Source organism: Hypanus sabinus, chromosome 7, assembly GCF_030144855.1.
Source record: "Hypanus sabinus isolate sHypSab1 chromosome 7, sHypSab1.hap1, whole genome shotgun sequence".
In the NCBI taxonomy this organism is placed as follows: domain Eukaryota; kingdom Metazoa; phylum Chordata; class Chondrichthyes; order Myliobatiformes; family Dasyatidae; genus Hypanus; species Hypanus sabinus.
This window is the reverse complement of record NC_082712.1, coordinates 170,504,701-170,531,677: the sequence shown is the minus strand read 5'-3', so window position 1 is coordinate 170,531,677 and position 26,977 is coordinate 170,504,701. Positions and strand designations below refer to the sequence as shown.

The following is a 26,977-nucleotide window of genomic DNA, read 5'->3' as shown; positions in this document are numbered from 1 at the left end:
AGGTTTTTAAATGCATGGTAACAAATCACCAACCACCTGGAGACCTAAAAGGTGATTTTGTCTTCATTTAGACACTCAGTGGCCATTTTATTTGATACCTCCTGTACCTAGTAAAATAGCCAGAGTGTATATTTCTGGTTTTCTGTAGCTGTAGCCCATCCAGTTAAAGGTTCGATGTGTTGTGCGTTCAGAGATGCTCTTCTGCACACCAGTGTTTGTAACTGGTGGTTATTTGTGTTAGCATTGCCTTTCTGTCAGCTTGAACCTAATTGGCCATGTTCCTATGACCACACTCATTAACAATTGTGTTTTTGCCCACAGAACTGCCACTCACTGGATAGTTTTCATTTTTCGCACCATTCTCTGTTAACTCTAGAGACAGTGGTGTGGAGGTCAGCAGCAGCTTCTGAGATACTCAAACCACCTCATTTGGCACCAACAATTATTCCACAGTCAAAGTCACGTAGACTAAATTTCCCCCCATTCTGATGTTTAGATTGAACAACAACTGAACCACTTGACCATGTCTGCATGCTTTTATGCATTGAGATGCTGCTACAATTGGTTGATCAGATATTCGTATTAACATGGTGTACCTAATAATGTGGCCACTGTGTACTTTATTCATAAATTGACTTTGAATTCAAAGTTCAAAGGAAATTTATTATCCAAGTACATACTGTATATATCACTATATACAACCCTAAGATTTGTCTTACCTTTAACCCGTTATACGGTAGGATTGGCAAAGCATCCTTTCAATTCAAGGCAGTTCAAAACCTACATCTCAGCAATAGATATTAAAACCGTTATTGACACTCATATGTACTATAAACAAACATATTTTTAAAGATTGATTTATAAGCTTTTATAAATCAAACAAAAGGATTGAAAGCTGTGGTAAAAGGTTTTATTTTCAGATTATCAAAAAACAATTAAACTTCTGATTAACAGGTTTACACCATGGCATGGAATGTATTGGAATCCTCAATAAAGAAACAGTTTTTTTCCCCCCAACTCAATGAGTTTACCCTTTCGGTGAAAACATAAGTGTTTTAAGCAATCAAATTATTGCAAGATAAATTCACAAGAAACCCTTCCAGTTCTCCTTTATCCCAAAAGAATTATAATGCCTTTTTCTTTAAGGGTTACAAAAGACAAGATGGAATTGTGTTCCCTTCCCCTTCTGCTAAACAGTAGCAGGTGAAACTTGCATTGTATTCAGGAATTTGGTTATAATTCAAAGAACTGAAATTTGCAATCATCATTCTACTACATTGCACCATTGCCCAAGGATGAATTTCTAACCGAATGAGGACATGACAGGCAAAATCATCTCCCTCTTGATCACCTTTCCCAATTACCACAATCACAGTCCAACAATTGCATAGACAAGGGTGGGACAGAAGCATATCATGGCCTTCACAAAAAGGGGAGTGCGAGAACAAAAAAGACCCAACTAGTTTACAATGTTCGCATGAATGACAGACAACTCCCAGGTTATACTGCATGAACAAGGGAGATCCCCCCCCCCCCCAATTTACTGTATGCCGTAACCTTAATTAACCACAAGGAATTTTAGGGAAAACTGAACAGGAGTGTTGTCAAGGCATCTGCTTGTTATCTGTGAACAGGAGTCAGCAATGCAACACTTTTAAAGTTGGCATGGCTCACATGACAGCAATGACCTGATGGAAGTTGGGAGTGTTAACACGGTGCCTTGAGTGTACTGGTCCTTACTGTTGAGGACCCACTGATTTGAGTGGGCAGGCAAGTGAAGCTGGAGCAGTGCAGGAACATTCCAGCACCGTCCATCGTGTCTGCAGGGGAGACAATGAGAGAAAGAGGGGAGTGCTGTTGCAAAAATTCAACTATTTGGAAATTTCCATCCTCTATCCACTCAAACTTTCCCGACACTCAAGTCTAACAGATCACTCCCTTGTTTTAGACCCGAGCTTCATTCCTCTCGCAGCTCTTGCTTGACGTGTGCTCCTGCATCTTCCTCATTTCGACTCCTTTCACCCAGGTGTAGGCAAAGGAACCAAACAGGACCAACAGGTTACTAGCCCACCAAAGAGCAGTCTTGACCTCTTCATAGTAGGACACGGCCAGGACCGTTTGTGTACAGGCCTTGGCGGTACCGGAGACGTTATGGGTCAGTGGGCTGGTGAACTTGATCTGTAGTCCCGTGACATATCCAATGGCAAAACCAAACACACCTCCTAAAATCATCATCGCCCAAAAGTTGTAACTGCTGAGCTTGTCAAAGTTGAACAGGGTTTTCAGTTCCCCAGTGAAGATAATTAATGGAATAAACAAGATGCAAGCGTTAACATTGTTGTAGTAGGTTAGTCTCCAGATACTTCCGTCTACTGCTGGCAGAACCTTCTTCGTGTAAATGGCGTTCAGTGACACACACAAACTGGCCATTACTCCAAACATCACTCCAGTCCACGACAGACTGCCAGTTACTCCCTCCTGATTTATTCCCAGGCAAAAACCACCTGCAAAGAAATTACAAAATTATACACAAGAGGCTGGAAACATTGACATTTTAAACAAATGAACAGCCAGTGGCTTTCCAGAATCTATAAAGGCAATTTTGATTACGGCATTGTTGATACCATGGTACTGATTTCCACAACCTATGGACTCACTTTCAAGGACTCTACAACTCACACTCTCAATATTATTTATTTATTTATTACTATTTTGGTTTCTCTTTTGCACATTGGTTGTTTGTGTGCAGTTTTTCATTGATTGTATTGTATTTCTTTGTACTTACTGTGAACGCCCACAAAAAAAAAAGAATCTCAGGATAGCATATGGTAACATATACGTACTTTGATAGTGAACTTACTTTGTACGCGGGATGGTCTCAATTCAGTGGTCATTGGTTGAAAGCTGAACAACCCACCTCACACCTACACAGTTAGTCACTATCCTATTGTGTTTTCATGTGCCTTGCTACTAACTTAGAACAGCTTCTCTTGCCAAGAGTAATTTTCCTGTCAGAATCACCTTATGTACAGATACTTATGCATTATGTACATAAGCTAATCTACTGTAAATAGTTACTTAAGTGTTGTGTTTTGTATGCTTGCTTTTATATTTATACTTTTTGAACTTATGCAGCATCTGATCCACGTCACTGTCTTTACACTTGTCTACTGAAGAATGAGAATAAACAATCCTGAATTTTGAATTGAATTGAGATTTGGTGGGGTTATTGATGGGTAAATAGGATGCCTGAAGCTCTTATTTAAGCCTTTTGGCCAAAGTGTAGAGAGAAGGAAAAGGAAACTACATTGCTTTGAATCGGTGGACTGGACTGTATTCAAGGATTCATCTTCCAATCTGGATGAGTTTCTGCAGTTTTATTGATTTCATTAAAACCTGTGTGGATGAGTGTGAGAAAAACCTGCTGTACATTCCCAAATTGAAAACTGTGGATGTAACAGGAGGTTCATCATCTGGTGAGGGCTAGACCTGTACCATTTAAGTCTGGTGTCCCAGCTTTGTAAAAGAAAACCAGGTATGACTTGTCAAGGGCTATTTCAAGAGCAAAGGAACAATTCTGAGTGAGGTTGGAGGCAACATTGGATGCAAGTCAACTCTGGCAGGATTTGCAAGGTACTATTTTCTACAAAGCAAAACCCAATAGCATGAATAGTAGCGATGCTTCACTATCAGATGAGCTCAACGCCTTCTAGCCCACTTTGAAAGGGAGAATATAACTAGCTGTGAAGATCCCTGATGCACCCAATGACCTTGTGGTCTCTGTCTTGGAGGCTGATGTTAGGCTGTCTTTCAGAAGGGTGAACTGTTACACGGTTACTGATGGAATATCTGGTAAGGGTCTGAAAACTTGCGCCAGCCAACTGGCAGGAGTATTCAAGGTCTTTTTCAACCTCTCATTGCTATGGTTGTAAGTTGCCCCCTGCTTCAAAAAGGCAACAATTATACCAGAAACCAAGAAGTGTAGTGTGGACTACCTTAATGACTAATACCCATTAGCATTCATATCTATGGTGATGAAATGGCTTGAGAGAATTGGGCATGGCTAGAATGAACTCTTGTCTCAGTTTGTTCACTATCGCTCAGTGTTTAACACCGTCATTCCCACAGTTCTGATCAATAAGCTACCTAGGCCTCTGCAATTAGATCCTTGACTTTCTAACCGGAAAACCACAATCTGTGCGGATTGGTGATAATTTCTCCTCCTCACCGACGATCTACACTGTGTTCTTAGCCCACTGCTCTACTCAAGACTGTGTGACTATGTAAAGCTCAATTACTATCTATAAATTTGCTGATGATACAATGATCGTTGGTAGAATTTTAGATGGAGATGAGAGGGTGTTCAGGGACGATATATACCATCTAGTTGAGTGGTGTTTCAGCAACAAGCTTGCACTCAATGTCAGTAAGATGAAAGAACTGATTGTGAACTTCAGGAAGGGTAAGACGAGGGACCACAAACTCATCCTCACAGATGGATCAAAAGTGGAGAGAGTGAGCAATTTCAAGTTCTTGGGTGCCAAGATCTCGGAGGATGTAACCTAGTTCCAATACATCGATGCAGCTATAAAGAAGGCATGACACCGGCTATATTTCATTAGGATTTGGTTCGTCACTTAAAACACTCAATAACTTCTATAGATGTACTGTGGAGAGCTTTCTGAAAGGCTGCATCACTGTCTGGTATGGGAGTGGAGGGGTTTACTGCACAGGACCAAAAGAAAATACACAAAGTTGTAAAATTAGTCAACTCTATCTTGGGTACTAGCCTGCATAATATCCAAGACATCTTCAAGGAATGATGCTTCAGAAAGGCATTGTCCGTTACTAAGGATCCCCATCACCCAGGGCATGCCTCTTCTCATTGTTACCATCAGGTAGGAGGTACAGAAGCCTGAAGGCACACACTTATTGATTCAGGAACAGCTTCTTCCCCTCTGCCATATGATTCCTAAATGGACATAGAAATCATGATCATTACCTCACTTTTTAAAGAAATATATTACTTCCTGTTTTGCACTGTTTTAAATCTATTTAATATACGTACATACTTACTGTAATTGATCTACTTATTTAATTTTTCTTTTTACATGATCACATATTGCACTGTACTGCTGCAAATTTCACAACACATGCCGGTGATAATAAACCTGATTCTGATTCTGAAATGCAGTGATTTGCAATGTACTGTCTATAGTGGGGGAGTCTAGGACCAGAGGTCACAGCCTCAGAATAGAAGGATGCCGCTTTAGAACAGTGATGAGGAGGAATTTCTTTAGCCAGAAAGTGGTGAATCTGTGAAATTCATTGCCATGGCAGCTGTGGAGGCCAAGCCATTGGGTATATTTAAAGAGGAGGTTGATAGGTTTTCGATTAGTGAGGGCGTCAAAGGTTAAGGGGAGAAGATAGGAGAATCAGGTTAAGAGGGAAAATAAATCAGCCAAGATGGAATGGTTGAGTAGACTCGATGGGCCATATGGCCTAATTCTGCTCCTATGTTTTATGGTCTGAGAAGGCAGTGGAAGCAACCCAAAATGTTATTTCAATGCTGAGCAGTACAAAAGTTTAAAATAGTTTTGATGGAACACAGCGAGTCTTTGCAAGTGGTTTTGAGCAAGTTAATTCATTACATTTACCAGCATCATTACCTTGATCACCCTCTGTTTGAAATAATCTGCCCGGATAGCAAAAAACAAAAGCTTTTCACTGTATTTCAGTATGCACGTGACACTAATAAACCAACAACTGCCATACAGAGTGTGGAATACAGGTTTGAGGATTGGAGTAGACTCTTTCAAATCTGGGATGCTCTAACTTGACTTCCTTTTATTTTTAAGATTAGCTTTCTGGCCCTTCTTTAATAATGTGTGTACCCAAAATGATTTAGGTCCCTTAACATTTTACCATTGAGGATATTGTTCCTCTCCTCATTCTGCTCCCTTCCAGACACCAACGCATCATCGCAAACACCTCACCCACACAGTTCCAACAAAGCTCACCAAAAGGAGAGGCATTGGAGCCCAGCATTTAGCATACTGCTGTTACATCGCCGGTGACCTGGGTCCAATTCTACTGCTGTCCGTAAGGAGTTTGTACTCTCTCCCACTGACCTTGTGGGTTCCTTCTGAGCACCCCCACATTCCAAAGACGTAGGTTAGGAGGTTAATTGGTTACACGTGTATAATTGGGTAGTACAGGCTTGCTGGGAAGGAAGGACCTGTTACCGTGTTGTATTTCCAAATAAAGTAAATTGAAAATTTAAAAAAAAAATGAAGGAACAGCACCTTATCCTCTGACTATGTACACTGTAACCTTCGAGGGTCAATTTTGCTGATAATTCCAGATAATGAATATTCCCATCATACATTTCACAATCATTGATATTTTTAATTTTCCTGCTTTTACATACCATCGAGATTTCTGTCATCTCATGTTACCACCCCTCTAGCTATTCAATCTCTCCTTCCTTCTACCCTATCAGGGTCCATTTTGCCTCGTCCCCACTACCATTCTGTATCTTGTAACAGGTTCTCAGATGAAAGATCATTTACCCCAGACATGCTCTCTTTCTCCACAAATACTGCCTGACCTGTTGAACATCTTCAACATTCTGAGCATCCATGGTAGTTTGCCCTTTGAACTGCACTGAATCTCAATCTGAACACTCACAGCAAATCACGGGCTTTATTATCTCTGTATTTTTTCTGGAGCTGGACCTTCACAGAGTCTTAGAAAAGTACAGGATAGAAACCTGCCTTTCAGCTCATCTAGTCCATGCCAAGCCATTTAAACAGCCTACTCCCATTGACCTGCAGCAGGACTATAGTCCTCCATACCCCTACCATCCATGTACCTATCCCAACTTCTCTTAAAGTCAGACAAAAAAAACACTAAGATCATTTTACTGCACAAGAATTAGCAACAACAAACAGTGCAGAACACTCCTACCACATTGAACACTTCAGCATAGTACAGGTCCTTCGGCCCACGATTTTTGCCAACCTATTAACCTAATCAAAGATCTAACTAACCCTTCTGCCTACATAGCCTTCCGTTTTTCTATCATCCATGCTCCTAATGTATTTGCCTCCACCCCAGGCATGGGGTTCCACACATCCACCACTCTGTGTAAAAAAAAAACCCTCTCTGAAATGCCTTCTATGCTTGCTCCAATCGCCTTGAAATTGTGCCCCCTCGTATTAGCTATTTCTGCCCTGGGGAAAAAGTCTGTGGCTGTCCACTCAATCTATGCCTGCAATTAGCAGAAATGTTACTGGATAAATACCTACACCCAAAACATAAGGACAGATTTACCATGGATATTTACCAATGAAGCTCTACAGGAGTTGATTTCTGACCTTGCAGAATTATCCACGTTATTGTTAAGTCCCTGGGACATCTTAGTAAATCAGATGCTCCATAGAAATGCAAACTTGCTAACACCACATCTTTTTTCGTAGATTACAATACACCTAAAACTGTGTAAAGCCTTCTGCAATTAGCTAATACAGGCTATTTTTTTTTTTCTTTGAATGTTCAGCATGGTCAATCTATGTCAGGGGTTCCCAACCTGGGTTCCACGGACCCCTCAGTTAATGGTAGGGGTCCATGGCATAAAAAAAGTTGGGAACCCCTGCCCCACGTGATCAAAAGTGGTCAGCAGTGCAAAGGGTGATCAGCTTGAAGAACCTATCCTGAGCCCAAAACGCTGATGCAGTTATGAAGGCAGCACATTGGTACCTATATTTCACTGGGAGTTTGAGAAAAATTGTTATGTCTCCTAAGACTCCAGCGAATTTCTAGAAATACCACGGAGAGCATTCTGACTGGTTACATCACCATCTGGTATGGAGGGGCTACTCTACAGGTTTGGAAAATACTGCAGCTATTTCCAAACTCAGCCAGCTCCATCACGACGCTGGCCTCTCCAGCTTCGAGGACATCTTCAAATGGTTGATGCCTCAAGGTGTTGGAGTCCATCATTACAGACCCCCCATCACCCAGAACAAGCCCCCTTGTCACTGCTATCACCAGGGTGGAAGTACAGGGGACTGAAGAGACACGCAATATTTTACAAACAGTTTTTCCCCACTCTGCCATCAGATTTTTGAATGGTCCATGAGTACTACCTCACTATTTTGCTCCCTTTTTGGACTACTTATTTTTATACATTTCTTATTGCAACTTATAGGATATTTTTGTTTTGCGCTGTACTGAACAAATTTTACAACACGTCAGTGACAATAAACATGATTCTGATGGAAAGAGGCCGTGAAACTCAACATGTCTATGCTGAGTAATAAGCATCTGTATTAATGTCATCTTCCAGTACATGGCATGTAGCCTTTTATTTTGCTTATTTGGAGATACTGCATGCTAACAGATCCTCGCTTATTTGGAGATACTGCATGCTAACAGATCCTTCTGGCCTATCTCCTTACAGACGGTGATGGGAATTGAACTGTGGTTACTAGCACTGTAATGGTTTACACCAACTGTTAATCGACCATATTGCCCCATGCCTTCTCTTCCTTGGCAATTTAAGTATTAATCTATACACTTCGTAAATTATAGAAAAGGCATGGCAGTACCTCTACTTTCTTTGAAGTTTGTGCAGATTCAGCATGCCATCTAAAACTTTGACAGGCTTCCATAGGTACACAGTGGAGAGTACCACTGTGTTTGCATCACAGCCTGGCATGGAAACACCAATGCCCAATAACTCAAAATCCTACAAAAAGCATTGAATTCAGCCCAGACCACAGGAAATCCTCCCACTATTCAGCGTATCAAGGACCCCCCCACCATTCAGGCTATGCTCTCTTCCTGCCTCTCCCATTGGGAAGGAGGCACCGGAGCCTCAAGTCCTACATCGCCAAGTTCAGAAACAGATATTACCCTTAAATGATCAGAATTTTGAACCAAGTGGACAACTTCACTCAGCTCAACTCTGAACCGATTCTACAACCTATAGGCTCACTTTCAAGGACCCTACAATTCATGTTATTTATTTACTATTTATTATTACAACATTTATTTGTGTTTGCTGTCTGATTGATTGTCAGTCTTTGGTTCATTGATTCTACTGTATTTCTTTGTTCTATTGTAAATGCCTGAAAGAAAAAGAATTGAGGATAGTATATAGTGACAACTACATACTTTGAAAATAACTTTACTTTGAATTGTTAGCCATTTTACTTCCAACCCTTTGTCCAGCCATGTGATCCAGGTACTTCCCACTCTCTGGGTAAAAGTCATCTTCCTCAAAACTCCCCTTATCCCCAGCTTTGGGGAATCAAGAGCTAGAGGGCAGAGGTTTAAGGTGAGAATGGAGGAATTTCACAGGACCCTGGGACACATTTTCACCCAGAGGGTGGTCGGTATATGGAACGAGCTGCCAAAGGAAGTAGCTGAAGCAGATACATTAACATTTAAGATATACCTGGGTAGATACAAGGATAGGTTTTGAGGCTTATAAAGTTAATTGGCCAAACCTTGGCAAATGGGTGCCTTGGAGGTGGATGGAACCCAGTCTATCACAGGCAAAACCATCCCACCACAGTACATTTACATGGAGCACTGCTATAAGACAACAGCATCCATCATCAAGGACCCCCACCATCCAGGCCATGTCCTCTTCCACTAAAGGAGGTACAGGAGCCTTAGGCCCCACACCACACCCAGCTCATAGTTATCTCCCAACAACCATCAGCATCCACTCTGAATGGATTCTATGACCTACAGACTCATTTCAAGGACTCCTTACAACTCTTCTCAATATTTTTATTATTTGCAGAGTTTGTTTTCTTTTGGACATAAGCTTTTTGTCCGTCTTTATGTACAGCTTTTTTGTGAAATTATATTGTATTTCTTCCTTTTCCTACAAATGCCTGTAAGTAAATGAATCTCAAGGCAGCGAATTATAACATACCCATTTTGATGATAAATTTACTTTGTACTTCTGGTCCGTTTCTGGTTTCCTGTCCTTTCCCCCAGTTTTATACACCTCCAACACAACTCTTAACCTCCTCCACTCCGGAGGAAAGAGACCTCGCTTCTCCAGTTTCTCTTCCTCACTGAAACATCCCATCTCCGGTAACATCCAATAATTTTCCTGTGCAAGTTTTCCAAGCAAGCAAACATACACACACAGTGAATTGTTAAGCAGCTAGTTTCATAATTACCTATGATGATGCCACAGCACAGTATGGCTCGGAGTGAAGTGGTTTGCTTCAGCATTGCATAGGACAAGAGGACGTTGAAGACGGTGGTCAAGGAACGTCCAACGTTGTAAAACGCCACCCCAACATACTTGAGGCAGAGATTATTAAAAGTGATCATCCCGATAAAGACCACGGAGAGCGGGAGAACTTCCCTAGAAACCTTGAGGTCCAAGGTAACGGACGGAAAATCCACCAGACTGGGACAGAATGTGGCCAATGTGTTCAGGACGAAGCAGAGCGCCACTGTCACCAGACACTGGAAACAAGTTACAAACAGGGGGGCGTCCAGTTGCAGAGCCGGGCTGGCCAATAGGTACTTGTTCAGAAAGATCATCGTGATCGATATGAACCAATACACGACCACCACACAAGTGATCTTCACTGCCTTCACTGCAAACGACTCGGAACTCCCCTGCTCCAAGTTAGACAACGCCATTTTGAGGATATGGGATCGTTTTAAATTCATGAATCCAGCAGCATATGTGATTAAAAACAGGTCATGCAACGATGTTATTTTCCTTAAATAAAAAGGACAATAAAACAGTAACAATTAAAATAACAAGACTAAATAAATTATATACAGGCTCAGGGCACCACTCGTACAGAGACCCACAGACCAAGCATATCCAGTCACAGCCGGCCTGGCGCGCCCTCCACTTCCGGGTAACGTATCAAATTCATGGTCGCCCAGCAACTAATGTTCGCATGGGGTTCTACGTTACAGCGTCACATCGGGAAGTTGGAGTCCCTGCGTCCCTCCGGTTGCCAATGATTTGGCTTTCTAGGTCTTGGGACGGGAGAGGCGATAAATGCAAGCCTCCCCCTCCTTCCATTCACCCTTCACGCCCCGGAGTCCAGAAGTGTGAAGTAAAACGGAAAATGTTGGAAGAGACAGAGTTGCAAAACCTTGACCCTTTCGCTTTGGAGATTACACTATGGATGTATGGACCACGAATTTTTGCACTATTTCTTCCTTTGTGTATGTATGTGTGTGTTATATATATCCAGTTCCAGATTCTTTTCCTCGCGGTTTACTTCCGAAGCCTTTCCGATAATTGGGTGGAGCGGAAGTTTGAGGGCAGTTTTCCTTCTGCAGGACGGGCTGGCAATTACAGCTGATGAACCCCACCTGCACAAAGCGACTGGTTTAAAGGTGCCAGTAAGCCGTCTTTGTCCGTTCTCCTGTCAGTAGAAACTGTTTACTGCACCTTATAGTATTTTTTGATACTGTATTTAGAAATTTTTCATTTAATTATCTTTGAGAGCATCCATCCTCGCAGATGTGCAAAAGTCTTAGGCACCCTAGATTTTGTACATTTTGTTTTTGTCTTCTGTATTAGTATGTCTGTAGAAAAGAGAAAAATTTAGATTTCCAAGCAATAATTTTCCAAAAAATTAAATAATACATTAAAAATTTTTTTGTTAAGGAACATAACACACAAAGTAAAATACCACTTTTCAAATCAAAAACTTTTATACTTTGTAGGTATGTAACATGATTAAAGAAAGATAACAAACAGGTGCTATTGATAAATGACAACAGGAGTTAAATGAACTAAACTGATCAACTGAAACAGAAACGGGTGCAGGAGGAATCATATGGGCGATGGACAACCAAGCTAACATGTGAGGGTGTAGCAGATGTGACAGCTTGACCTTGAAATAATCAATTCTTACACCATGACAAGGATGAGTATAGCAGTAAGACACAAAGTGGTTATCCTGCAACAGTAAGGTCTCTCAGAAGCAGAAATTTCATGACAGACCGGAGTTTCAAGATGTGCCATCCAAACTCTTCTGAAAGGCTGAGCACCAGAAACGTTGTGGTTAGCCATGGGAACTGAGTGCAGTAGACGAGAGATACATCAGACTGATGTCCCTTCTCAATCGGAAGAAATCTGGCTTTGAACTCCCAGAAATCACTGGAACCCAAATGCACGCCTCTACAGTCCGGAACAGTCTTGTCAGAAGTGGTCTTCGTGGAAGAATTGCTGCCAAAGAGTCATTTCTCCAAAGTGTAAACGAGGCCAAGAAACTGACCTACTTACAAAAGACAGACTGGGGTGTTGAACAATGCCAACAAAAGCTCCAGACTGACAAGTCAAATTGTGAAATTTTTGACTCAAATAGAGGTGGTTTGTTCATAGAAGAGCTGGAGAGTGCTACGTGGATGTGTGTCTGCACCCAACAGAGAAGATTCCCTGCAAGTTTGGGGCTGCACTTCTGCAAAAGGAGGTGGTGATCTGGTCAGGATTAGTCGAATCCTCAGAGCTGAGGAATACAAGCCGATTCTCATCCATGATGCAGTGCCAAACTGTAGGTGTCTGATCAGTCCCAACTTCATTCAGCAGCAGGAGAATGACACTAAACACTCAGACAAGGTGATAAACGAACTGTCTTCAGCAAAAAGAGAAATGGGGAGCTCTGCAACAAACGATATGGCCTCCAGACAGCCCTAATCTCAAAGCATTGAGGCTATGTGGAAAGAACTATGGCAAGTTCTGCAAGATGCTTGGAACAGCTTACCAGCCAATTTTCTTAAAAAAAACTACATGACAGCGTACCTAAGAGAATTGATGTAGTTTTAAAGGCAAGGGGTGATTTAGTTTATTTTTACTGCTTACTGCTTTTTATAGTAATTTCGATACTTAGAAACTTTAATTTTATTATTTTTAAAGTGATGATACTTCCACAGAATTTTTTCTACGTGTGTCTAAGACTTTTGCACAGTACTGTAATATGTATATATATCTATATCAGCGGGAGGATGGAAGTTTGGCGATGTTGTAAAGGGATAATGTCAAATGGCAGGCGTGGGTGGTGTTGCTTCGAGTAGGTTGTTTCTAGAGTTTTATTTTATGGCATTGGAGATGTTGTCTTTTCCTGAACAAAAGCTCTCTGGTTAATCCCTGCAAGCAATTACTTATTGAATTACTTCTGAATATCATTTTATTTATTTAGAGATACAGCATGGCGACGTGTCTTTCCAGTCTCACAAATCTGTACCACCTGCTTGATGGAACTAGTCAGACCTGTTGAAGCAATACATGTTTCTGTCCTGTTAAACAAATCCAACCAGTTATTTGTAATTACATTAGCAAGCTTGAGAGTACAAGGAAGACGTAACAGCCCACTGATGTATTTCCTTAAAAAATAAGAGGCCAGTAGGATTGTGTGAGTTTAAGAGTTGACCATGGATGTTGCGTCCTAGCTATCTAAGCCTGGGCAGTACAATATGAAGAGCAAGCTGTTGCCCATGTAGCAAGCTCCCCCTCTCCATGCAACCCAAAGGAACTGCAAAGACTGATACCGTACCAGCTGCGTCATAGGAGTTGTCAGTCAATGTTGACCTCAACAAAGAACTGACTGCCTTAGGGACTCCAGCTCTGGATTTATCCTTCGGCGTTTCCTCCCGAAGCCTTCTCCATGAGTCGGTGTAGCTGCAAGGCAGCGGAGGTTTGAAATCAGAGTTTTCCTTCTCCTAGATGAGCTTCCAAGAACGGCTGATGAGCCCCTTCTGCCCGAAGCGACTGGTTTTAAGATGCCAGTAACCTGCCTTCACCCCTTCTGTCAGTAGGAACCATTCGGCCAGTAGGAGTGTGTGAGTTTAAGAGTTGACCATGGATGTTGCGTCCTAGCTATCTAAGCCACTTGTGAAGGCCAGGAACTGGACTTGGTTGTCAGAGGCTGTTTGAGGCACATGCCATTGGGAGCGTTTAATAGTTAGTGGAAACTTGTCCCCATTAAAACCCCAGTTACAATGACCTGAAGGAACCAGCCAATAGGATTGATCCTAAAGCAATTGGTGGAATGGCAGGAATTCAAGGCCACCCAAATCCGACGATATCAAAACTTGAAACCTGCACCATCACCATACAGCTTCTACCTCACTGATAAAAGTTCATAAAGTAAATTTATTATCCAAGTATGTATATGTCATCATATACCACCCTGAGATTCATATTCTTGCAGGCATTCACTGAAATACCATAGAATCAATGAAATACCATAGAACAAAGAATTACCATAGAATCAATGGAAAAACTGCACATAAAGACTGACAAACAAACAATCTTGCAAAAGAAGACCATCTGAGCAAATACAAAAAACATATACTATAATAATAAATATTACTGAGAACGTGAGTGGTAAGAGTCCTTAAAAATGGCTTATAAAACAGTTAAATGGTCCATTTGTACATTAAAATGAAGTCTTGATCTCATAATCTCATGGTCTTGCACCCTATCTATTGTTCACCCTCATTGTCCTTTGCCTGTAACTTTATATTCTTCATTTGAGTTATTGCTTTTTCCTTGTACTGCCTGTTACAGTTGCAAGAAAAAGTTTGTGAACTTTTTGCAGTTACCTGGTTTTCTGCATTAATTACTCATAAAATGTGGTCTGATCTTCATTTAAGTCATAATAATAGACAAACACAATCTGCCTCAGCTAAAAACACCAAACAATTGTACTTCTTGTCAGTATAGAGTATATCATTTAAACATTCACAGTCTAGGTTCAAAAATAGTCTGGGGTGATGCCTTCTACAAAAGCTATTTGGAGTCAGGGGTTCCAATCAATGACAGGAGATTGGAAATGTGGGTTTTAGAGGTGCCCTGATCTATAAAAATGACACACAGTTAGGTTACTGACGGAGCCAGCTCTTCTCAAGAAGGATCTCTATGTGCATCATGTCTTGATCAAACCAACTTTCAGAGGACCTTATTAGAAGAATTGTACAGATGCATGAAGTTTGAAAAGGTTACAAAAGCATTTCTAAAGAGCTGAGTGTTCATCAGTCCACAATAAGATAAATTGTCTACAAATGGAGGAAACTCAGTGTTGTTGCTACTTTCCCTAGGAGTGGACATCCTACAAAGATCACATCAATGCTGCAGGAGATTTAAAAAAAAACCCCAAGGGTAACAACAAAAGACCTGCAGAAATTTCTAGAACTTGCTGAGGTCTCTGTTCTTGTGTTCATTATAAGAAAAACACTGTACAAGAATGGTGTTCATGGTAAGACACCACAGAGGAAACCAAAAATTTTTACTCTCCAAAAAAAATTGCTGCACGTCTCAAGTTTGCAAAAGACCTCCTGGATGTTCTACAATGCTTCTGGGACAATGTTATGTGGACACTTGAGACAAAAGTTGAACTTTTTGGGAGAAATACACACTGCTATGTTTGGAGGAAAAAGTACACTGCAAGCCAACACCAAAACCTCATCCCAACTGTGGAGCCTGGTGGAAGGAGTCATCATAGTTTGGGGCTGCTTTGCTGCCCCAGGGCCTGGACAGCTTGCAATCGTTGAGGGAACAATGAATTCAAAACTGTATCAAGACATTTTACAGGAGAATGTTGGGGTGGTGGTCTATCACCTGGAGCTTAATAGATGTTTGATTATGTAACATGACAATGATCCAAAACACAAGAGTAAATCAACAATACAATGGTTTAAAAAGGAGAAAATTTATGTTTTGTAATGGCCAGGTCAGAGTCCAGACCTTTATCCAATTGAGATACTGCAGCATGACCTGAAGAGGGCTGTCCATGCAAGGCATCCCAGAAATATTGATGAACTGAAACAGTTTTCTATGGAGGAATGGTCTAAAATTGCTCCTTGCCATTTTTGTGCAAGTCTGATCAACAGCTACAGGAAACATTTGGTGGAGGTTCTGCCAGTTATTAAATACAAGGGAATGCATACTTTTTCTAGCCTGGACTGTGAATGATTAAACAATGTGTTCAATAAAGACACGTAAAGTGTGTGTTATTAGTTTAGGCAGATTGTGTTTGTCTATTATTGTGACTTAGATGAAGATCAGACCACATTTTATGAGTAATTAATTGAATTTACTTTATTTCTTACATCCTTCATATACACGAGGAGTAAAAATCTTTTATGTTACGTCTTCATCTAAATGTGTAATTTATAATAAATAGTATGTACAACAGGACAGTCAGTATAATATAACATAGCTATACAATTGTATCAGCTTGAATTAATCAGTCTGATCGCCTGGTGGAAGAAGCTCTCCTGGAGCATGTTGATCGTGGCTTTTATGCTGCGGTATCGTTTCCCAGATGGTAGCAGCTGGAACAGTTTGTGGTTGGTGTGACTCGGGTCCCAATAATCCTTTGGGCCCTTTTTACACCTGTCTTTGTAAACATCCTGAATAGTGGGAAGATCATATCTACAAATGCCCTGGGCTGTCCGCACCACTCTCTGCAGAATTCTGCATTCAAAGGAAGTACGGTTCCCATACCAGGCAGTGATGCAACTAGTCAGGATGCTCTCAATTGTGCCCCTGTAGAAAGAGGATTTGGGGGCCCATGCCAAACTTCTTCAACCATCTGAGGTGTAAGAGGCACCGTTGTGCTTTTATCACCACATAGCCAGTATGTACAGACCACATGAGATCATCAGTGATGTTTATGCCGAGGAATTTAAAGCTGTTTACCCTCTCAACCCCAGATCCATTGATGTCTCTATTCCACCTGTAGTTCACAACCAGTTCCTTTGATTATGCAACAGTAAGGGAGAGGTTGTTTTCTTGACACCACTGTGTCAGGGTGATGACTTCTTCTCTGTAGGCTGCCTCATTATTATTTGAGATTTGGCTAATCAGTGTAGTGTCGTCAGTAAATTTAATTAACAGATTAAAATGCAGAAAGCCAGGTCATTGCAAAGGATTCACAAACTTTTTCTTGCAACTGTAGTACTTGTATTTTAAAATAATCTGTATGGATGGCATATAAAATTAAATTTTTCACAGTATCTCGGTAAATGTAACAATAATAGACCAATTACTAATTCTTTTGTTACAGCTGCGTCTGTAGTCTGTCTCTTGAATGGTTCTGTAGTATGATAAAATGGACCCTTGACCTCAAATCTATCTCAATCTTTGAATCAGAATTAGGTTGATTATCACAGACGTGTACCATGAAATTTGTTAAGTTAGCAGCAGCAGTACGATGCAATAAGGATCTTCCACCTTATTGTCTACTTGTGCTGCACTTTCTCTGTAGATGCTGATTAGTGGGGGTCAGTGCTGGGGCCACTATTTTTATGATATATTTTAATGGTCTGGATGATGGAATTGATGGTACGTGGCTAAAATTATACAAAGATAGGTGGAGGGACAGGTAGTGGTTGAGGAAGCAGTGATCCTGCAGAACTTGGACAGATTGGGAGAATGGGCAAAGTGGCAGATGGAATATAATGTAGGGAAGTGTATGGTCATGTACTTTGGTAGAAGAACTGAAAGGGTAGACTACTTTCTAAACGGGAGTGATATTTAGAAATTGAAAGTACAAAGGTACTTGGGAGTCCTTGGGCAGGATTGCTAAAGGTTAACTTGCAGATTAAGTCAGTGCTGAGGAAGGTAAATGTATTGATTTTGAGAGGACTGAAACATAAAGAAGCAAGGACGTATTCTTGAGGCTTTATAAAGCATTGTGTAGCAATTACTTTAAAACAAATGAAAACCACTGGAAGACCAAGCCCGGAGATCGACACTGTTATCACAATAATGCAGTTCCAAAGTCGGGAAAGGTACTTGCGATCTTTTATTATGAAACCAGCAAAGACAAATGATCTTGTAGAGTTAAAGAAAACTAACAAAACTAAATTAGCAAAGTAATGAAGAATGTGGGTAGGGGTGAATCTCATTGAAACCAGCCAATATTGAAAGACCAAGAAAGAGTGAACGTGAAGAGGATGTCGCCTGTCGTGGAGAAGCGTAGGACCAGAGGGCAGAAGCTCAGAATAGAGGGTGTTCATTTAGAACAGAGAAGAGAAGAAGTTCCTTTAGCCAGAGGGTGGCGAATCTATGGAAGTCATTGCCACAGGCAGCTGTGGGGCTCGTCGTTGGTGATATTTAATGTGGAGGTTGATGGGTTCTTGATCAGTAAGGGTGTCAAAGGTTACAGGGAGAAGGTGGGAAAATGGGGTTGGGGTGGAATAAATTATCCATGATTGAATGGTGTAGTAGATTCGTTGGGTTGAATGGCTGAAATATGTTCCTATGTTTTACACTTTTCTTTTGCATCGTCAGGAAATTTGGGTACAAAACATTTCAGGAAAGTGCATTAATGTAGATAGTATACAGTTGAGATTCCAGCTTGGGTTGCTGAGGCATTCCACTGGTTACAACTTTCCATGATTAGTTTCAAGTTTATGGGATCTTAGGGACCAGATGTATGGGTATTTGGATAGACGTGGACTGATTAAGGATAGTCAGCATGGCTTTGTATGAGGTAGGTCATGTCTAACCAATCTTATAGAGTTTTGAGGAAGTTCTGAGGAAAGAGGATGAAGACAAGGCAGTGGATGTTGTCTTGTGGACTTTAGAGAAACATTTGACAAGGTCCTGGACAGGAGATTGGTCGAGAAGGTCCAGTGGCTCAGCATTTAAAGATGAAGTAGTAAATTGGTGTAGACATTGGCTTTATGGAAGAAGCCAGAGAGTGGTGGAAGAGGGTTGCCCCTTTGACTTGGAGACCTGTGACTAGTGGTGTGCTGCAGGGATTGGTGCTGGGTCCTTTGTTGTTTGTCATCTGTATCAATAATCTGGGTGATCCAGTTAACTGGATCAGCAAATTTGCACATGACATCTGTATAGTCAGGAAGGCTATTATGTCTTGCAGAGGAATCTGCATCAGCTGGAAAAAATGGCAGATAGAAATTAGTGCAGACAAGTGCAAGGTTTTGCACTTTGGTAGACCAACCATAGCAGATCTTACGCAGTGAATGGCAGGGCACTGAGGAGTGTGGTAGAACAAAGAGATCTGGGAATACAGGTCCATAACTCATTGAAAGTGGCATCGCAGGCAGATGCTGTGGGAAAGAAATCTTTCGGCACATTGGCCTTCATAAATGAATGTACTGAGGACAGAAGACGGGTGAGGCCTAATTTCAAGTATTGAGTGCAATTTTGGTCACCTACCTACAGGAAAGATGTAAATAAGGTTGAATGAGTGCAGAGAAAATTTACAAGGATGTTGCCGAGTCTGGAAGACCTGAGTTATAAGGAAAGATTGAATAGGTTAGGACTGTATTCTTTGGAACGTAGAAGATTGACAGGAGATTTGATAGAGGTATGCAAAATTGAGGGGTATAGGCAGGGTAAATGCAAGCAGGCGTTTTGCACTGAGGTTGGGTGGGATTACAACCAGACGTTATGGGTTAAGGGTGAAAGGTGAGAAATTTTAGAGGAACATGAGGGGAAACTTCTTCACTCAGAGGGTCATGAGAGTGTGGAATGAGCTTCCAACACAAGTGGTGCATTCCAGCTCGATTTCAACATTTGAGAGAAAGTCTGGGTAGGTACATGGATACCGGGGGGTCTAGGAGGTGCTCGTCGATAGGAGTAGACAATTTAAATGGTTTTGACATGGACTAGATGGGTCGGAGGGCCTGTTTCTGTGCTGTACTTCTCTATGACTATAACCCATTGCAGTAAGGTCAAGGGGGAGATTGTAGACAACAAGTGATCCAACCAAGACCTCACCAATACAGCTGGTGGTGAAGGCAGAGGAAGGCTGCAGCAGTGACGAGTCCCCAGTCCTCTTGCTCTCTATGCCACTGGACCCTGACCCTGATCTGTCAAGAAATGTGTGGTGGCTCCCTGTGCATCAGCCTCCCTTCATTAAACAAAGCCACTCACAGCTGTTCTCCATTATGGGAATAATCCCTTGGAAGAACATCATTCTCTCCTTGAGAATGATGTACTTTTATTAGTACTACTACTAATAAAAGTGAATGAAGAATTGTCCATGTAAATAGTGGCTCAAATCTTTTACCCTGAACATTACACTTGTTTCATAAGAACATTGGTTTGTGTTGTATAATAACAATGTCGAACATATATACATTCTGAGTAGCACCTATTGGAAGCATTATTGAATTGTAAGAGAGATTGGGAGGATTTCATTTGTTTAACTGGTGTCAAAAGATGAAAACCAATAAAAAATATAAACTTAGGACCCTCTGTTGAAAGTCTAAATAACCATGATTAAGATAAGTTCACTAAGAAAGAGCAAGTGGGAAAGATAAAGAAATTAATTTTACTGTACCACGCTGTAATGTTTCATGCTAATGTAATGGTTTCTCTGCAGCAGCAGAGTTTGGGTTCTGACTAGAGATAATGGGGATTTTGGAATGTGTGCTGGCCAATGAGGGGTGTTGTTTTTCTTTCTTGTGCGGCCTGAGCAAAGGTTTCACGGTCTTTTGTTCGGCGGAAGATGCCAGAGCGGGGACGTTGTAGTCTGCAGGACAGAGTGGATTCGGAATGGGGTCGGGAGTCGACGCCTGAGGAGAAAATTGATGGAGAATGAACAGAAGGGAGCTCCCTTTTTCTTTTCTGTTTCTTTACTAACTTATTATAGTCAAATTAAGAATTATAAAGCTTAATCATTTAATTGCATATTGTGTACTGCTTGTTATTTCATGGTACTGATTTGTAACAGGGGAACACATCACGCAGCATCCACTTAAACAAGATTTCTCAAATTTGGCCAGGCCGGAGGCTGTCTTCTAGAGTAAGCCGTGAGCCGAACCTGAGGATTACATGACTTTTAAATAAATGATGATTTGAATGACAGAATTGATAGCTTTGTTGCAAAGTTTGCAGACAAAACAAAGTTAGGTGGCGGGGCAGATAGATTGAGGAAGTAGGGAGGTTACAGAAGGACTTGGGCAGATTAGGAAAATGGGCAAAAATATGGTAAATAGAATACAGTGTTGGGAAATGTATGGTCATGCACTTTGGGAGAAGAAATGGAAGGTTTGACTATTTTCTAAATGGAGAGAAAATACAAAATACTGAGGCAGAAAAGGACTTGTAAGCCCTTGTGCAGGATTTCCTAAAGGTTAATTTGCAGGTTGAATCTGTGGTGAGGAAGGCAAATGAAATGTTAGTATTCATTTCAAGAGGACTAGAATATAAAAGCAAGGATGTAATGTTGAGACTTTATAAAGCACTGGTGAGGCCTCACAGAGCATTGTGAGCAGTTTTAGCCCCTTATCTTAGAAAGAATATGCTGAAACTGGAGCAAGTTAAAATAAGGTTCACAAAGATGATTCCAGGATTGAAAGGCTTATCATATGAAGAACGTTTAATGGCTTAGAGCTTGTATTCACTAGAATTCAGAAGAATGAGGGGTGATCTCATTGAAGCCTATTGAATGGTGAAAGGCCTTGATAGAGTGGATGTGGAGCAACTGTTTCCTGTGGTGGGAGAGTCTAAGACCAGAGGACACAGTCTCAGAATAGAGGGGCGTCCTTTTAGAACAGAGATGTGGAGGCATTTCTGTAGCCAGAGATTGGAGTATCTGTGGAATTCCTTGCTACAGGCAGCTGTGGAGGCTAAGTCTGTGTGTATATTTAAGGCTTAGGTTGATAGATACTTGATTGTACAAGGCATGAAGGGATACAGGGAGAAAGCAGGAGATTGGGGCTAGGAGGAAAATTGGTTCAGCCACAATGAAATGGCGGAGCAGACTCGATGGGTCAAATGGCCTAATTCTGCTCCTATATTTGTGATAAATAACTAGATACTGTACATTGTACATTAGGTGTTAAACAGAGAAATCATTGTGAGGACGATGGCTAATTCCCTAATGAACATTGTAATCCAACAACAGGCACCATGGCTCGTGTGATATTATTATACCTTGGGGTGTTCATGAGCTTGAAGTTCATTTCCAGCGCTATTCTATAAGGGGTCCCTGCACGTCCTTCCCTCAGAATGAGTGGGTTTTCTCTGCATCCTCTGCTTTCCTCCCACAGTCCAAAGACATACCAGGTAGGTTAATTGTTCATTGTAAATTGTGCTGTGATTAGTTTAGGGTTAATCGGGCTTGTAGGAGTTTGCTGGCCTAGCTTGAAGGGCTGGAAGGGTCTACTCCAAACAGTATCGCTAAAATAAAATTGAAATGCGCTGTTGTGACTGAACCTTTTGGAGGGTAATTTATCAAAGAGCTTACCAAAGTCCATATAAATCATCAAACACAAGGAAATCTGCAGATGCTGGAAATTTGTCTCGGCCTGAAACATCGACAGTGCTTCTCCTATAGATGCTGCCTGGCCAGCTGTGTTCCACCATGCATTTTGTGTGTGTTGTTGTTCCATATAAATCATGTCTACTGCCCTGTCCTCTTCCATCTTGATTGAGCATCTCATCCAAAAAGCTTAGTCAAGTTCTTAAATCAGGAGTGAAGAAGGGTCCCGGCTGGAATTGTTGACTCTTTAATCTGTTCCACAGATGCTACTGGACCTGTTGAGTTCCTCTAGCATTTTGTGTGGATTACTCTGGACTGCCAGCATCTGCAGAATCTCTTGTATTTCTCATTTATGAGAGACGGGATACCAGAGAGTAATAATCCATTGACTTTTTAATGGAAGACCATAAAACAGGAGCAGGAGGAGATCATCAGACCCCTCAATCCTCCTCCATTCATTAATCCTCAGTCCTCAACTCTCGACAAATGTATGGTGGAAAACATTCTGGCTGGTTGCTTCAGCCCCTGTTATAGAAGTGTCAATGCACAGGATTGGAAAAAGCTGTAGACTTTGCCAGTACCATCATGGCCACAAGCCTTCCCACCATCAAGGACATCTTCAAGAAGGTAGCCTTTGACAAGGTGCCATACATGAGGCTGCTTAGCAAGGTAAGAGCCCATGGTATCACAAGAGAGATACTAGCTTGGATAGAAATTGGCTGACTGGCAGAAGCACAAGAGTAGGAATAAAGGGACGCTTTTCCAGTTGGCTGTTGGTGATCAGTGGCGTTCTGCAGAGTCAGTAATGGGAAAATCTTTTATCACATTATCTGTCAATGATTTGGATGATGGACTTGATGGCTTTGTGCTCAAGTTTGCGGATGATATGGAGATAAGTGGAGGGACAAGTAGGGTTGAGGAAGCAGGGAGTCTGCAGAAGGTCTTGGACAGATTGGGAGAATGAGCAAAAAGTAGCAGAGAGAATATAGTGTAGGGAGGTGTATAGTCATGCACTTTGGTAGAAGGAATAAAGCTGGAGACTATTTTCTAAACAGCAAGAAAATTCAAAAAATCTGAGGTGCAATATTGAAGACTTTGTGCAGGATTCCCTGCAGCCTAATTTTCAGGTTGAGTCAGTAGTGAGGAAGGCAAATGGAATGTTAGCATTGTTTTCAAGAGGACTAGAATACAAAAGCAAGGTTGTAAGGTTGGGGCATTACACACAATGTGGCGGAGGAGCTCAGTAGGCCAGGTAGCATCTACAGATGCATCTTTGAAAATGTCGACAGTTTATTCCCATCCATAGATGCTGCCTGACATACTCAATTCCTCTAGCACCTTGTGTGTATTGCTCTAGATTTCCAGAATCTTCAGTACCTCTTGTGTTTACAAGGCATTGATCAGACTGTACTTGGAGGATTGTGAGCAGTTTTGGGCTCCTTATCTATGAAAAGATGTGCTGGCATTGGAGAGGGTCAAGAGGAGGTTCATGAGAATGATTACAAGAATAAAAGGGTTAATGTATCAGGAGCGTTTGATGGCTCTGGGCCTGTACTCACTGGAGTTTAGAAGAATGAGGGGAGATCTCATTGAAACCTATTGAATATTGAAAGGCCTAGACAGAGTAGATGTGGAGAGGATGTTTCCTAAAATGGGCAAGTCTAGGACTAGAGGGCACAGCCTCTGATTGGAGGGCTGTCCATTTAGAAAAGAGATGAGGAGGAATTCCTTTAGCCAGAGGATGGTAAATCTATGGAATTCATTGGCATGGATGTCTGTGGAGGCCAAGTCAATGAGAATATTTAAAGTGGAGATTGAAAAATTCTTGATTAGTCAGGGTGTCAAAGGTTATGGAGAGAAGGCAGGAGAATTGGGTTGAGAGGGATAATAAATCAGCCTTGATGGAATGGCGTAACAGACTTGATGGGTTGAATGGCCTATTTCTGCTCCAATGTCTTATGGATTCCCCTTAAGGACCCTCAGCATCCAGCACACATATTCTTGTCATTGCAGGAGGCACAGAAGACTGAAGAAACAAACTTGACATTTTAGGAACAGTTTCTTCCCCTCTGCTATCAGATTTCTTCACAGTCCATGAACAGTAAAAATGAAATAAAATCAATATTTGGTATGTTATAGATGCTGTACAATTAAATACAGTATAATAGAAATATCCATTCACTCATTCTTTAGGTGCCATGTCATATGACATGGGCGATCATGGTCTTTCCATGACCATGATTGATCTTGGCAAATTTTTCCACAGAAGGATTTCGCCATTGCCTTCTTCTGGGTAGGGTCTTTACAGGAAGGGTGAGCCCAGCCATTATTGATACTCTTTAGAGATTGTCTGCCTGGCGTCAGTGGTCACATAACCAGGACTTGTGATATGCACCAGCTGCTCAAACGACCATCCACCACCTGCTCCCATGGCTTCACGTGACCCTGACTGGTGGGACTAAGCAGGATCTGCACCTTGCCCAAGGGTGTAGCATCTGCTTAGCTCCCCCCTCCCCCAGCAGGCAAGTGGGAGGGAAGGAGCACCTTACACCTCCTTTGGTAGTGTTTAGTCTCCACCCGGCCACCAGTATATTAATATAGAATATTAACACTATTAATGTGCATTCAGTTCTGTATCAGGCTTCTCAATGGAAATACTTTTAACTACAGAGCATTTCTCTGGTTCTGCACTGATCGAGTGCTTTGCCTTCTTGCCGACACTACAGAACTTCTACCCATGCTTGTAAGGAGTCTGTACGAAATCAAATTTATTTTGAACCTCCTTGCCATTAGACCAAGAACTTGCTTGAGCAAATTGGTGCAGCAGTTCTGACCAACAGCTGTGCCATGTTAAATAAAAGATGCAAAATCACTTACTTCTCACTGTAACAGAGGTACGTCGCCTTTGGTCTCAAGGAACTGCCTCGGCACAAACTCAAGAGATTCTGCAGATGCTGGAAATCCAGAATAACACAGGCAAAATGCTGGAGGAACTCAGCAGATCAGGCAACATCTATGGAGAGAAATAAAGTACCAATGTTTTGGGCAAACACCCGATGAAGGGTTCCCATGAAGGGTCTCCACCCGAAATATCAGCTCTTTAGATACTGCCTAGGCTGCTGAGTTCCTCCAGCATTTTGTGTTAGGTGAATGATCACAGCTGGCCACTTTCAAATAAGACCACTGGAGGGCACTCTGGGACCATCTTTTGTGTTCCTGATTCTATTAACCAATATTACCTATTAGACGCTAAGACCTTTAGAGTGCTTTCACTTGCTCGATTTACACTTCAAATGTATGAAATGTGTAAGATGTTACTGAGTGAATGTTTCAATTTGTTTTAAACATTCATTTGGCCTATACTGATTGCCACTTAGTCTAATTCTCTTCTCAACATCTCTTCTCAATATGGATAAACTTTGGCCACAAGGTATGGATATCTGAAGTGCTAAATAATTCACCCAAAAGGCTGTCTAGGAAACACTCTTCACAACATCTGTTCTTTTTATGTAAGTTAAATACAATATATTTAAAATCTCTTTTGTCTCTGTGCAAGTTAAGCCAACTTTGTCTTCGAATCTATTTGGACACACTTTTAATTATATTCTCTGTCCATAATGAAAATACAACATAAGTTCAGATTACTCAGGTGTTAAATGGTGACATTGAGTTCTATGTGCAGCAGTCATCTCTGCTCCTGAACAGTGGAGAGTATTCTGGCTGACACTGCTTGATATGGAGGTGCCAATGTGCAGGATGAAAAGAGGCTGCAGAGGCCATAAACTCAGCCAGCTCAATCACAGGCAAAACCCTCCCAGCCACTGAGGACATCTTCAAAAGGCTGTGCCTCAAGAAGGCAGCATCTCTCACTAAGGACTCTCAGCATCTGGGACATGCCCCTCCTCACTAATAACTTCAGAGAGGAGATTCAGAAGCCCAAAGGCACAAATTCAATGCTTCAAGAACAACTTCTTCCCCTCCACCATGAGATTTCTGAACAGTCCATGAATCCATAAACAGTATCTCACTATTGCATTTTTGCTCTGTCTATTGTTCATTGCATTCATTCATACATCTACCTATTTATTTGTTTACGTGTCTGTTATGTATGCTGCCACAAAACAACACATTTCATGACATATGTCAGTGATGGAAAAACCTGATTCTGATTCTGAACCAATGGTTCAATGGTAACACTTGATCCCCTCATATTCCAGGCAACGGGAGATCATCTGGTACTAATTAATCACCTGGTTAAGAGAAAAAAGGAGGTGCACAGCAGGTATAGACAAGTAGGAACAAATGAGGTGCTTATGGAGTACAAGAAACGCAAGAGAACACTTAAGAATGAAATCAGGAAGGCTAAAAGAAGGCATGAAGTTGCTCCATCAGACAAGGTGAAGGAGAATCCTAAGGGATTCTACAGATATTTTAAGAGCAAAAGAATTGCAAAGGACAAAATTGGTCCTCTGGAGGACCAGAATGGTAATCCATGTGTGAAGCCAAAACAGATGGGGGAGATCTTAAATTAATTCTTTGATTCTGTATTTACTCAGGAGATGGATACAGAGTCTATAGAAGTGAGGCAAAGTGGCATCAACTTCACGGACCCTGTACAGGTTACAGAGGAGGAGGTGTTTGTCACCCTGAGGCAAATCAGGGTGGATAAATCCCCAGGGCCTGACAAGGTGTTCCCTTGGACCTTGCAGGAGGCAACTGCAGAAATT

General features: G+C 41.5%; 1 protein-coding gene and 1 long non-coding RNA gene across 2 annotated transcripts in view; one reads left to right on the top strand and one right to left on the bottom strand.

Annotated features, from left to right (window-relative positions):
* Positions 1–26,977, top strand: part of LOC132397386 (uncharacterized) — a 90,098-nt gene that overhangs the window by 22,138 nt on the left and 40,983 nt on the right. The gene's annotated exons all lie outside the window — the stretch shown is intronic.
* Positions 897–10,922, bottom strand: slc35c1 (solute carrier family 35 member C1). The gene is made up of 2 exons (XM_059976092.1): positions 10,206–10,922; positions 897–2,504 (listed from the first exon to the last, which is right to left on the bottom strand). The coding sequence occupies exons 1-2, from the start codon at positions 10,708–10,710 to the stop codon at positions 1,945–1,947; spliced, it is 1,065 nt and encodes a 354-aa protein (XP_059832075.1). The 5' UTR covers positions 10,711–10,922; the 3' UTR covers positions 897–1,944.